The sequence below is a fragment of the Microtus oregoni genome, unplaced genomic scaffold, assembly GCF_018167655.1.
Source record: "Microtus oregoni isolate MIOR12 unplaced genomic scaffold, Mior012 000038F_ref0000394, whole genome shotgun sequence".
Lineage (NCBI taxonomy): Eukaryota > Metazoa > Chordata > Mammalia > Rodentia > Cricetidae > Microtus > Microtus oregoni.
In genome coordinates this window covers 14,019,796-14,034,247 of record NW_024543097.1, presented here as the reverse complement: position 1 = coordinate 14,034,247, position 14,452 = coordinate 14,019,796, and the positions used below count along the sequence as shown (strand labels likewise).

At 41.7% G+C, this 14,452-nt stretch overlaps 1 protein-coding gene across 1 annotated transcript in view; it reads right to left on the bottom strand.

Annotated features, from left to right (window-relative positions):
* Nucleotides 1-1,290: 1,290 nt before the first annotated feature.
* The window catches only part of Fbxl17 (F-box and leucine rich repeat protein 17), a 490,002-nt gene continuing 476,840 nt past the window's right edge, over nucleotides 1,291-14,452 (bottom strand). Inside the window, exon 9 of the mRNA XM_041631789.1 lies at nucleotides 1,291-3,639. Coding sequence (XP_041487723.1) covers nucleotides 3,499-3,639 — 141 coding nt within the window. The 3' untranslated portion in view covers nucleotides 1,291-3,498. The remainder of the gene's footprint in view (nucleotides 3,640-14,452) is intronic.

Here is a 14,452-nt window from a genome sequence, read left to right as displayed (position 1 = left end):
GAGAGAGAGAGAGTTCATGTGCCATAAAGTACAGGTGGTCAGAGAAGAAGAGAGAACTGGTTTTTCTTCCACCATGTGGGTGTTAGGGATTAACCCAGTCTTCAGGTTGGAGGTGAGTGTCTTTATCTGCTGAGCCATCGTGCTGGCCCCAGTGGTCAACTATCACGCCGATCTCCCTCTGCAGCATCACGAGGCTGGATAACTCTGTGTGAGCTTCTAACGTGAACTTGGCTTCTCTTCCTCCTCTTACATGCGCTTTCTCTGGTTTCCTTTGAGGTCTCCTTCTCTGTTTCCCTATCTTTGGAGTGTGCAAAAACACAATACTCACTTAAACCTCTTCCTTCTCTATGTATCTCAATAACAAATGATGACTTTAGACAGGTCCGTGTTCTGATGACAGTCCCTACGGCATCTCCTGCCCTATTTCCAAGCACACACTCGACATAGTCACTTGGACATCTCCATACTAACTCATCCATGACTACAGTGCAACGGGCTCTTTCTGAATTCTGCTACTACCTATGCCGTACTCCAATTCACTGCGTGGTATGCAGGCTGCTGCTTTATTCAGTATGAGCAACTTGAAGCTGGGAATAAATTTCATTCATCTTTAAATCCCTTGTACCAAGCACGTGGCTGCTACTCACTAAGTATTATATTTATTTACTTGCCTTTGGGGGAAAATAAATAGATGACTAAGCAAATGAGTAACCACGTATAAAATGGGATTTTAAACAAATCACTTGCTTACATTTATGAGGCCTGAGTCTTGTTTCTGAATCACGCTTATCATTCCGGATTAGCCAAAGCTATGCAAGTCCGCAGTGAAACACACAAGGGCACCGATGACCGTGAGCATCCCACTCAGCCAGCCACAGGGAGCTCATTTAGTGTCTAAAGGAAAACAAAAGACATGGAGTTCGGTTTCTCTTTTATTGCAACCCATTGCAAGGTCAAAAGATTCACAGAAATATAGAAACTACAAACTGGGTGAATTTTCTTTATCCACTCAAAAGGACATTAAATACAAAGAACCAGACTTTTCCATGGCAGCAATAAATTTCATAGGCTTTATTCTGAAAATACTGTTGACATTTGGAGAGAATAAACAGCCCCGCATTAAATGTGTTCACATGTATTTATGACAGGCTAAGCAAAAAAGAAACTATATCGCCCAGAAAAAGTATTTTAAGCCTCATTTCAAAGCATCTAATGAGAGCACATTCAACACCTTCCACAGGGTCACTGAGGTGATGCTTTGCTTGGCTGTTTTTTTTTTTTTTTTTTTTGTTTGTTTCTATGAGATTAATACTTTGAGGCTGGATATGATACTTCTACAGAGTTCTATAAATGATACAAAGCAGCTTCCCAGTTCTGTTGCACAGCTTCTCTGTATTACCAGCATCTTAGAGATAAGTGCAGCCCCACCCCCAAGCTAAAGCGTGTTAGAGTGCTGGGCTTCAGCTTCAAAGAATGCAGCATTTACAGAATTCATTCTACCGTCTGAAACCACCGGCGACTTCACCAGAACACTCCAAAGATGATCTCAACTTTGAACTGAAATCATGCCATCTATATCAAAGATGACTTTTCCTTCTTTTGTCCTTGTGTAGCTCTTTAACATATAATGTGACATATAAAAATTAAACTTTTGTTTATTCATTCAAGCTACTATTACTATACACACAGTCTTATAAATGACTTTTGGGTTAAAAAGCAGTTAAAGTATTATGAAATAACATTTTTTAGTAGCGGAGAAATGGATATAAAATGATACAGTTCAATGTATAAGAAGAAATGTAGTTTTCTAGTGGTAAACAACTTTTTCTTAAACAATTTGTATTTCTTTCAAACTAAACTGGCAACCTGTTTGGCTGTGGAAAAAAAAAACATTCCTGATACTTGCTCAGTATTTATTTTTAACTGATTGGAATTAGAGCAAAAAAGGAAAATGCCACATCAGAAGCATGTTGACATACTCGAAGGAAACCAACATTTCTACAGGAAAGTAGTTGTTGTACATATGCGAATGGCATTCAGACGGAAGGCTGCTTTCTGCTTCTTGCGGCTCGTATCACGTCAGGAGCATCAGGGTTTATAGGAAATAAAGTCAGACCTCATCATAATTGTCAAAGACCAAAGACCACGTGAGGGGAGAATAAATAGCAAGTTCAAAGGTCAAGGTTTTGCTTCTCCTACTATGAAAGTTAATCACTCTTTCGCTTGAAGAGGCTCCCTGCCGCCTGATTATAGACCAGACACAGGAGAGGTTACTGGAGCCCGAGTCCCTACAATGGATTAACTGGAAGGATGTGTGAAATCAAAACATATACTCATCTTCTGATAGCAACTGAGATAACTAAATGCTGGGAATATTTAATTAAACTAAAACACTTATTTCTGGCAAGTGCAAACAGAATCTTAATGAACAGATTTTCTAACTCTCTCCTTAACTCATACATTAGCTAACAGTAGATCTCTGCAGTAGTGTGAGAACTATTCAAAATTATAACATGCATATATCCAAAAACCTGTTCTAAATCCCAATGCAAAAGAAAATATTCAATAGGAAGATTGTCTACTTACATCTCATTCATTAATCTTCTACCAATGTGACTACTCCACCTCAGAATATATTTTCATAATTACCAAAATTGCCAAAATAATGAAATGATCTCTAAAATTTTTTAAATAACTGCACACCATTAATTACATTCGTGGCTTCAATGTGGATAATGTAAGATAAGCCCCAAATGTCACTAAAATATACCCTGGCCAATAACTACCCACAAAGTAAAAGCTAACAAGGTGTCAATGTAAAACCAACTAAAATATTTATTACTCAACAGAAAAGCATTTACAGAATAATGAATAATTAACTTTTGTGAGCTGGCCAGGGATTGTTGCCTCCATATACAAATTTACAAAAGGCTTTATTTATTCTCTCTAGTTCCTAAGGTACCCACAAGACAGCAAGTTGACCACCTGTGGGCACAGTGAGTCAGCCATTACCACTGGGAATGGCATGCTCCCCCCATGGCCTCCAGGAAGGTCCCTCAGTCTGGATATAACTTATCAAGATATTCACTGAGCATACGTGCACAGACATGAGGGTCCACGAGCGTGGAACTGCAGGTGTGTCTTCTGTTCTGGTCTAATCGGAAGTGAACAGCATATTCTATCACAAAAGAAAGCCTTTGGCTGAGCATCTCCAAGATGTGGCAGAACTTAGGCGCTCAAAATAATACACCCAGTTTTTTGACTTGAGATTTCACAAAGTCTTTTTTTAGAGAAATAAACTTTTGGATTAAAAAAAAAGTTTTTTATGGTTTTCATAATCTTCCATTTTTAGGAACACAAGGCAGCTCACCTGGGGACATAACAAGTGCACTTATGCTATGCAGTATGCAAACAAGACACAAATAGAACACGGGTCCAGACAGACAGGTGGTGGTTAAAACCGTTACCCCAGCCCCGCCCCCCACTGCTCTGCCCTGCTCAGGAGGAAGCGGCAGACATGTTGGGGGTCCAGCCCATCTGGTAGGCTCTCTCCAAGGTCCTCTTGCAGTCCTGCAGAACGGTGCTGAAGGTGATGTGGGGGTACTGCTGCACCAGCTGCTCAACCGTCACCTCGTTCACCTGGGAGCAAAGAAGAGCCACGGTCATACACAGGGACCACCAGCACCACATGGGGCTTGCAATGCAACAGGAACTGGGCTCTCCCCTTCCTTTCCGCTTAGCAGCATGAGGACGTGTTTGCTGGAAACATATGTTTTCCTTTAGTCTGACGCCTCTGATTTCCCAGCACTACATCTGCTCCTATGGATTTTTAATTAAACATGATGTCATGAAATCAAATGTACCTGCTAAACATAAACGACTAAATGACTGTGATTTGCCAAGACCTTAGCAACGACCATTAAAAAGCCAGAGCACAGAGGAAGGAAACAAGGAGATGGCATGCTGGCGGACCTTTGACTTCCTCACCCACAGGAGAGCCCTTCAGATGAACACTTTACAGTGGGGGAGGGGCAGGGTGACTACACAGGATTCCAAATAGAAGGGCAAGGGAAAATGTTTGTTTTTCTTCCCTTTAAATGTTAAGACATTGCAAACCCCAGTCCCTTTGGGAGAAGGGCTGAAATGCGAGGGATCAATAATTAAAACACACATAGCTGGCAGGTCAGGGATTGGCCCCAACAGACCTTAGCCGTCAAAGAAGCCACCGTGATTCTTGATTAGACAAGGCAATCAGACAGGCCTAATTAAAACTAACACCTTTACAATTGCTGTGCTGTGAAGGGATTAATTTGTCGATTATTTTTAAGCTGACTGCAGTTCATATCACAGAAGTAGACAGCTTCCTTCATCCTTTAGATAAATAAATGATTAACCTAAGAACCACAACTTATAGGTAGCTTTATTTAAAATCTTTATAGAACACTTGGGCATTTTCGAATACATCAATATTTCATTTACTGTGTAAGCTATACTGAGTTAATTCAGAATGAAGATATTTGTGGTAAACATTTTTGAACATCTTTCTTGATGTTCGTTATTGGAAATCATCACCACTGCAAAAACAACAACAACAACAAAATCCCCAAAGCCTGAACAATCCTAGAAGCCCTAGCTGCTTGTCTTGAAAGTAAGCTTATAAGTATACCGATCATTCGCTTATTCTCTTGTCTGTACTTTTCCTAACAGATGACTTGAAACTTAGGCAGGGTGTTATTTTTGTTTAATACTGAGAACTGCCATGGTCACTTTGTGCTGGTGACACTTAATCTTCATCAGAGGGTTTAAGACAGGGTCATTGCTATATAACCGGGCTGGCATCAAGCACAAGATGCTAAATCTTCCAAGAGCTGAGATTTTTAGATATGGACCTCCATCCATGCCCTGCTGTCAGGACATTTCTCTAGTTATGACATGCTTGTTCAAATCCTCTCTCTCTCTCTCTCTCTCTCTCTCTCTCTCTCTCTCTCTCTCGTGAAAGGACTTATACTGTAGACCTGTTGTGAGGCTTAGATGTATCCTTATGCCTAGCACCACGACTGACGCAAGGAGCCCCCTGAACGGCAGTGCCAGTTAGTGCAGCAGGTAATCGATGGAGAATTACTGAAGCAGGAGTTAACTAGGGATGTGTATGAGATAACCCTATCCTCACAGTGCTAATCAGAATCATTCCACTTCTAGATGTATCTGAAGTAAACCTTCATAAGGGTGGTCACAATGCTCTCAAGAAAACAGTCACAGCAAGAGCAATCTTTAGGGCATACTTTCCAGGCAGGACGACTGTTCTACTTGATGATTTCAGGAGTGGGCAGCCCAGCTTCTTGAATTGTGGATTGTGACCTCCACAAGTTGTATAGATAAATGTGAAGGTTTTAAAGTTTGGTGGCAGGTGGTTTCTGAGCATGCAAGGCCTGAACACTGATTTAAAATTAAATGCTATTTCAATCAGAGATGCTTCTGGCAGTGCTTGTCCGTACTGTGTAGTGTGAGTTCCCGGAGGCCCTTGGTTCTGAACCCACAGCACATGGACTTTGCACTGTGTATGCCACGCGACACAGCTCCAGAGAGGAAGGCCTCCTGAAACACATGGTCTCGTGGTCATGCAGCTAGGAGCTGCAGTGTTTGCACTGCACGTACAAGATTTCTGCTCTTAAAGCTACAGAATGGTTTAATTACTAAAAGCAAAGACTTTCGTCTATTTTTCTACCGCCATGCAAGTGTCAAATTTGGATTGTGCATTGTTAGAATGTTTGATTTTTAAGAATTGTTACCTGAGTTTCATTTAAAATTTTCATAAATGAATTTTGGTGTGGGACAGGACAATCTCTAATAATTTCTAAGATGGCTCTGGATATACCTCTGCCATTTTGAACTATGAATATGTATTTATGTTTCTGGCACAGACAATTGTAAAGTCTAAGTCTCAGTCAGTCTGAAAAGCACTGAAGATGCTCTATGCTCCACAGTAGCTAATACTCAGCCAAGACCGGATTCTCCTAACAAGTACACCCGCCTCAGCAGGGATCAACTTGCTTTCATCTTTTAAAAAGTGGTATGATTGTTTGTATGCCAAAGTATTATTTTTAAATGAATTTCTCTGTGATCTCTGATCAGTAAATGTTTGATTTGTAGACCTATTTTACTAGCAGATATGCTGGGGTAATGTAACGTTCCGTATGATGAACAGGGATGTGCGTGGCCAGGGTTTGAGAAGGCCTGATCTACAAGACTCGCGGGTTTAGGATCTCTGCGTCAGGGGACTGTGTGTGTTCCTAACACACTTGCGAGTTTAGGATCTCTGCATCAGGGGACGGTGTGTGTCCTAACACACTTGTGGGTTTAGGATCTCTGCATCAGGGGACGGTGTGTGTCCTAACACACTTGTGGGTTTAGGATCTCTGCATCAGGGGACGGTGTGTGTCCTAACACACTTGTGGGTTTAGGATCTCTGCGTCAGGGGACTGTGTTCCTAACACACTTGTGGGTTTAGGATCTCTGGGTCAGGGGACTGTGTGTGTTCCTAACACACTTGCAGGTTTAGGATCTCTGCATCAGGGGACGGTGTGTGTCCTAACACACTTGTGGGTTTAGGATCTCTGCGTCAGGGGACTGTGTTCCTAACACACTTGCGGATTTAGGATCTCTGCGTCAGGGGACTGTGTTCCTAACACACTGGGATGAAAGTGGCTTCTCTGAGAGAGCGCAGGAGCCACAGTCAGAGAGAACGCTGGGAAAGGAGAGCCACTGCACGCATCCAGGCACTTAGCAGGAAGGGACTACTCACTAAAGCAGGCAGAACGAGAGTGTGTGTGTGTGTGTGGGGGGGGGCAGAGCACACTGCACCTCCTTCCCAATCCACACACGGCAGGGCAGTTTTGTGTATACCGCTGACAGGTAATTTCTTTGGAGAATCAATTTTAAAAAGAAAAAAATACCAGTGTATAGCTTCTCCAGAGAGAGGAATGTAATTCACCTTAAGCAAACTCGATACCCAGAGACACAGATTTATAAAGTGTATAAATTAAGGTAGGAATTTTTCACATTAGCAAACCCTTTCAAGGGAGGGTTAATTTATTTCATCAGCTCCCCTAATATCACTTCCTTTGATTCAACGGAATTTAATTTATCTATTTCTTTTTCATGAAGTAAGGTAAGCCTGTATTTAAGAATAGAGATGCTATCATGGGAATTCTCTGGCTTTCGTAGGATATTAAGAACAGGTCGGCTCTGTGTAGCTGTGATGGAACGAACAATGGTGGGCCTCAGTAGATAACATGCGTCTTCTAAGCAACCCTTCTGCTAACTGTGCACTGTAAATTCCAGAGAACGCAGAAGAGAACACACAAACAAACCATTTCAGACCTTGGCTGGGGAAATGTTACGCGGGGAGAGTGCGGCGTGTGCTCTATTTTCACTTATAATGTCTCCGGGTGGTGCTAATGGTAGATTTTATATGCCGTTATGTTCACTGGCTCCTCAGAAGTACATGTGATGCTTACTTCTTCTTGTAGACTCTAAACGTGCCGAAGAGGGGCTTGAGCTTGGTGTAAGACACCAGGGGGAATCAAGTCATCTTCAGCATTATGCTGGCATACACAAGCCTGCAGAAACTTTGTCATGTGCCCTTCCACTTGCTAGGGTGAAGGAACCTTCTCTAACCTATAAAATGTATGTAATATAAATGGGGGAATAAAGGTGTTTTAAACATAATCCCTCATAACATCTTTCCTTCAATGGTAACTAATTTACTTCACATGAGATTTGGAAAATGAAGTGTCTTCCTAAAGAAAAACTTAGAAGTGTTATTTGAAAAAATTACTGTGATTGAAAGGAAAAAAAGCATATGCCCCAGGTTTTTAAAAAGTATACAAGAAAGATTGGATTTTGTCATTCGCTCCAAAGACAGCATAACCATGATCTACATCTTCAAGATTATTATAACTCGTTTTAAAGTAGTACAATTTGTCTGGTATTTTAATCTATTTTGAGTTAACATCTATTAGCACTTTTTGAAAATGTGAGGCAATTTGCTATGCTAATTAAGGTAAATCATACCATAGTTTCAGTATATTGCTGCTGCTGTTGCTGCTACAGCGGGGTGAGGAGAGAACCTCAGAGTCCAGAGATCCAGTGTGAACTGCCCTCCAGTGCCTTCCCTTCTTATCACATCCTCGTCAACATCATCAACAGGAAGTTCCTGCTAAGTACAAACCTAGGCTAGAATTCAACTATTCCAAAAAATTAAGATCTCATAGATATGCCAAAGAAACCACAAGCATCGAGTGGTCCTACTTTCCTCATTACCACAGAAAATGCTTGTTGGAAACAAGAAACCAGCAACTGGAGCACATTAGGTCAACAAGAAGAAACTACTCTAAGTGATTTGTTCTTTAAACTTTTTGACGATTTTTTTCATGTGTGTGGTACATGCATGTGACAGTGCAAATACATGTGCCTGAGTGGCCTCTTGTGGAGGTCAGAGGGGACAGTGGATGCTTTCCGCCATCATTCCCAGCCTTATTCCCTTGACACAGGGGTTCTTGTAGAACAGGAACTTGCCACGTTGGCTAGCTGGCTGTCCAATGAGTATCATCTCCATCACCCAACACTAGGGTTACAGACACGTGGAGCCCTGGATGCTGGTGATCTGAACTCATGTCTCCATGATTGCAGAACTAGTTCTTATCTTCACCGAAGCATCTACCTTTCCAGCCCAAAGTGCTTATCTATCTCTTTAATGGAGAAAGTTCTAGTCTAGTTTGAGATAGCGATAGTAACATGTTTTACTTTATACCCAGACTGTAAGTTCCTTGACAACAAGCAGTACTTCCTTCAACTCTGTTTTCCACTCAAAACACACTGTCTGCTGTTCTCAGCCAACTAAGATGCAGGTTCTACAAGGTAGCAGTCGTGTTTTGTTTGGGGCCTGGGGCACACGCCTACTATGCAGTACACACTCAATGCATATGTGTTGGCTTGGTGAATACAGGAGTTATTAGGAGAATTTGTTCTGTGTACACAAAAAGAGAACATGCCAGTACTGTGCCTAGTCAAAGTTAAGTCTTCACCAGACTTTCTAAAGTCTCCATCTGACCTCCGTCCCAAGTCCTTTAACTACTGGAGTTCCTAGGATGTGAGATTACCCTCTGTATGCCGTGAATATATTTATTACCACTGGTTAATAAAGAAGCTGTTTTGGCCTATGGCAAGGCAGAATAAAACTAGGCAGGGAAAACTCAATTGAATGTAGGAAGAAAGAAGACGGAGTCAGGGAAATGCCATGTAGCTGCCCAAAGAGAAAGACACTGGAACCTTACCAGTAGGCCACGGCCTCGTGGTGATACACAGGTTAATAGAAATGGGTTAATTAAAGATGTAAGAGCTAGCTAGGAATACACCTAAGCTATTGGCCAAACAGTATTGTAATTAATATAGTTTCTGTGTAATTATTTGGGTCTGGGCAGCCAAAAACAAAAGTGCAGTCTCAGCTTACCAATGGCGCCCACTGTCTGGAGCATGGATCAACATAAGACCTAAAAGAAAGTTTAAGAAAGAAAAGAGGGCTTCTAGACTCACAGAAATGGGAATCAAGTGCAGCTTCTTGTAGCTGCATTTTTTTTTTTTCAGATAGGCTGCGTTTGTGGACCACAAGCAGAGACGCAGCTCCTTTAAGAAACTAAGGGCATGAATAGCTCTGGCTCTTTCAGGAGATCCTTCTACAGAGCACTTAAGGTTTTTGAGCAGAGCGCTACAAGTTGCTTAATGGTGACATAGACCTGCTACATCCCTGGAGCTGGGGCAGTGAGCATGGCTTGCAGAAGTGGTAAACATACCTCCTTAAAATAAATATTAAAAAGTAATAGAGTAAAAAAAACATGTAAAGATGGAAAATACAATAAGAGTCTAGATTATGTATGTTATTGGGCTTTCTTTGAACTTTTTGATTGCTAATGAGTTAAATGAAGGGAGACATTTGATTGTGGGAGCTGCTAGGTTAAACCAACATAAAGGTGTCTTGACTTCAAAATTTGAGTCTAAGGATATGTAGCTCTGGAAAAGAGGTTCTGCTTTTGTTTCCACAGAAGATGAGAACCTGTGGATTTCTTTCAGGCTAACGTGGTTTGATGGAACAAGACTCCCTGAAAGGTCTCCATGAACCCTAAAAATACTTCACCCAAAAAACAGCAGGAAGCAGTTTAGAGAAAAATACACCCAAATTCCCCATATAATTGTTTATAAATGTTTGTTTTCATTTAAAAAGGATTATGTATAAATGGTCACAGTCAATTTTTAAAAAAAGATAATAATAAGGGGAATATAATATAGAGATGAATACTTTGCATTGTTATGAATCCTGGTCTACTGGTATAAGTTTAAGGTTGATTTTGGTTTCACTTTGTACATTATTTCTGCTCTTGTTTAAGGTATTGAGTTTATGCAGCTAGTTTAAAAATGTAATGATTAAGAAATACAGATGAATGGAAAGTCATCTATAATAATCAAATTTTTAGTTATGTTAGGTTTTCTAGATAGAGATATATTTCAGATGGATAGGTATTCTTCAAACCTTTCAAAGACTGACATAAAGTGGCATTTAAAATGTTTTAAAAACTTAAGACTTTTCTCAAAAAATGAGACATGCCTGCTTTGGGCAACACCAATCTACTTCAAGAGGTTAATGGGCATTGAAGAAACTCATTATGAAATTTGCTTAAATGTGACACGATTAGCCATTTGGGCAAGAAACTGATCTTGCCTGGACTGTTTGATGGTATGCTGTACAAACTGGACATGCAGGGTCCACAGAAAAGTGACTGCTGAACTTTCCAAAGGATGGAATGATCCTGCAGGGTCCTGCTTCACAGAAGAAACCGCCAGACAATCTGCAGGACACAGAATAAAGTGACTGACAAACTGCTAACACAGATAAAACAGACTTTCACATTTCCTGCTTCATGGAAAAGTCTGATGGATGCTGGATACTATGAGCCTGCAGGTTGGTGGGTGCCTACAATGTTACAGAAGAACTTTGGGTGACTGTCCAGGCAGTGAGATTCTAGAACTTTGAAAGTTGCTTACAATGTATTTCCTGTAATATTTTATCCTTCTGGAGTCTTTGATGGAGTTGAAGATAAACAGTTACAGTTTTCTTTAGTTATGATAAAAGATAAATTAGATATGAAACTTTCCAGATACAAATAAACTAAATAATATAAGTGTAATTCTTGCTTGATACATGTTTTGTTATATATAATTTTACTATACTAAAGTTAAAACCTTCGATTTTATTTAGACAGAAAAGGGGAGATGATGCGTATTTCCCCTCTATATGTTGTGAGTATATTTTATTACCATTGGCTAATAAAGAAGCTACTTGGGCCTATGGCAGGGCAGAACAGAGCTAGGCAGGGAAAATTAAACTGAATGCAAGGAGAAAGAAGGTAGAGTCAGGGAGATGCCATGTAGCTGCTGAGGGAAAAAGATGTGGGAAACTTACTGGTAGGCCATACCCTCATGGTGATTTATAGATTAATAGAAATAGGTTAATTTAAGATGTAAGAGCTAGCTAGGAATATGCCTAAGCTATTGGCCAAACAGTGTTGTTGGAGGATGGTGCTTGTTCGTTCCCAGCTGTTCAACTAGCTTAGACCTGAAATAATCACACAGAAACTGTATTAATTAAATCACTGCTTGGCCTATTAGCTCTAGCTTCTCATTGGCTAATGCTTATATTAATTTAACCCATCTCCATCAACCTGCGTATCGCCACATGGCAGTTGCTTACCCAGAAATATTCCCAGCATCTGTCTCAGGCAGAGGATCCATGGCTTCTCTCACTCTGCCCTTCTTTCTCCCAGCATTCAGTTTAGTCCTCCTCACTACCTAAGTTCTGTCCCATCAACAGGCCAAAGCAGTTTCTTTGTTCATCACAGTGTTAAAATGAATATAGTCTCTGTGTGATTATTCAGGTCTGGGCAGCTGGGAACGAAAGTGCAACCTCTGCTTACATTCCTCCTCATCCTGACTCTTGGATTTTATTGTTTTTCTCCAACACCACCTGGTACTTCTTTGCAGAAGCACGTTTCCAAGAGTTTAGTGATTTTGCACTCATAATAGTGGTAGAGAGATTGTTGCCCTTACAAGGCTTTCAGGCAGCTCTATGAAATGACTAAACTGTACTTTGGGTTGACAGATGGCAGCCCTCCTTCAATATCAGTTACACACAAAGCAACAAGAGACATGTTAAGAATCTTGGATGAAAACAGGTTTCCAATACTTTGCAAACCCTACATCTTAGAAGATTTGATGATTGCAGCCTTAGTGGCTTACTTAAGATGGTTAACTCAAGAAGGCCTCATGGAAAGTCTGAAAATTTCAAGACACTTAAGGTCTCTTCTGATGTCAGTTATTTGGCGTTAGAGAGAACAAATAATGCCATCTGTACCTTTTCTTTTTGGGGGAGGGGGATGCCTTGGAACGGATATGGCTTCGCTCCTCCATGGGATAATGAATAGAGTGGTTTTCTTTGGTTGTTGTTGTTGGTTCCCTGTCACTGCAGTGTGACAGGCGGCAGAGAGTACAGCCCCAGGTTAATAGAAATTACAGAATCTTAACAACTGCTCCCAATACTCCCTGCAGATTAGATTTCATGCGCTGGGATAAGACAGAAGTCAGATCCTTACTGTTTACCTTGGCAAAATATTTTAAAATTTGTGTTAATCTTTTAACTGTAATGAGCAGTAAGGTATAACAGAGGTATATCCCTGTTCTAGATAGTCTTGTACCCGGCAACAATCTCTCTACCACCATCATGAGTGCAAAATCACTGAACTCCTGGGATGGAGTCTCTACAAAAAAGGTACCTGGTGGTGCTGGAGAGGAAGCAACCTTGTGGGTGAGAAGGGAGCCATATGATGAACATCGACTACTTTCCAGTTTTCTGCATGCGAACATGTCACGAGAGGATGCCATGTGGTACAGTCGAAATTAGTAGTGCACAGAGCGAGCCAGTTAGAGTGACCTCAGGATCTTAACACATAGTGCTGTGGCACCTGACTAACACTGCTGAACATGAAGCGTGAGTCCGATGCTCGTCTGCCCTGTAAGACTTTCTAGCATTGAAAACAAAGATTCTAGTTGGGATATAAATACATTTCCAAGCACCTGACAATCTCTTCCATAGGGATGTTCTGACAAATAATAGATGCCACTGGCCTGCAGGGACTACAATGGAGCTGTGCGTGCAAGAGACAACGAGGTGTGGTTAAAACAGGGTGAAGCTCAGGGCTATAATGAGGGCCCTCCTGACAAAGCCAGCTTGGGTCTGGCACCCCAAAACCCGAACGGCTTTCTCTCCCACCTTCTTCACAGCAAAATGTTTCCTCATGTTCTACAGAGAGACTGGTCAGCAAGATGGATACAGGATGTGCTGCCTTGGAACTTATAACACAGCAGGAATACAGGTAATGACTGCAGCAGTAGCAAAAGCTGAGAGGAGATATGCAAGCTGTCACAGAGGGAAGTCCAGAGCAGGTGCTCCAGCGTGTTGGGAAATGCCTCCCAAACACAGGGTGTGTGCGCGACTTTCAAAAAAGTGTCTGTCTGTGCGCCACATATATTAAATGTATACACAGTGTGCAGATAAGAAGGGAAGCCTGTTCTGAAGCCAGCCTCTACTTTGTAAACTAGTACACCCCTGGTTCCTAATGGCTCTGCTCTGAGGAGGTGAGAGGTGAAGAAAATGGTCCCACTGTGCAGGTGGGAAGCACTCACAGCGCACACAGCACACTCAGTCAGGGCTTGCCTCCTAATTCAGGACTCCAGTTCTGACACTGGTCTGTCACTGCTCACAGACTCCCTGGGCAATGTCACTCAATGCTAACAGCCCTAGGGGCTAACTGCAGGCAGCCCAGAGGCAGAGTGTTGTCTCTGGGGCAACTGACCCTGGAGTCTACTTCTGTTAACTGGATCTCTGGGAAACTATACTGGACATCCATGGTATTCACTGGGTGCCGGAAAACGTCTCTCTATGCTCACTCTGGTGCTCTTTCAGCTACTTCCCACAGGCTCTGAAAGTGGTGGACAGTTAGTTACAGGAAGTTAAGTGTCACTCAAAATCTGCATGTGATATGATGGCCCATCGGAGTGCAGTTTATGACCATTTATGCAGGACAACAAGATACTGTTTCCCCACTTGGTGCTGGTGGTTGAGCCAGGACACACCAGTCAGCCCGCAAGTGATCCACCATGAAGCTTCATCACAAGTCCTTCGCAGAGAGTGAAACACCAGCCGACGGACCGATTTTCCAGAACCTGCCATAGCTAACAATGTGCATCAGTTTTCTGTGGAATTAAAGATTTCTTAATGAATCCATGTCTCTCTCCTTTACCAGGATTCTTCATATCGCCGGTTTATTGACAAGTCACATTTTAC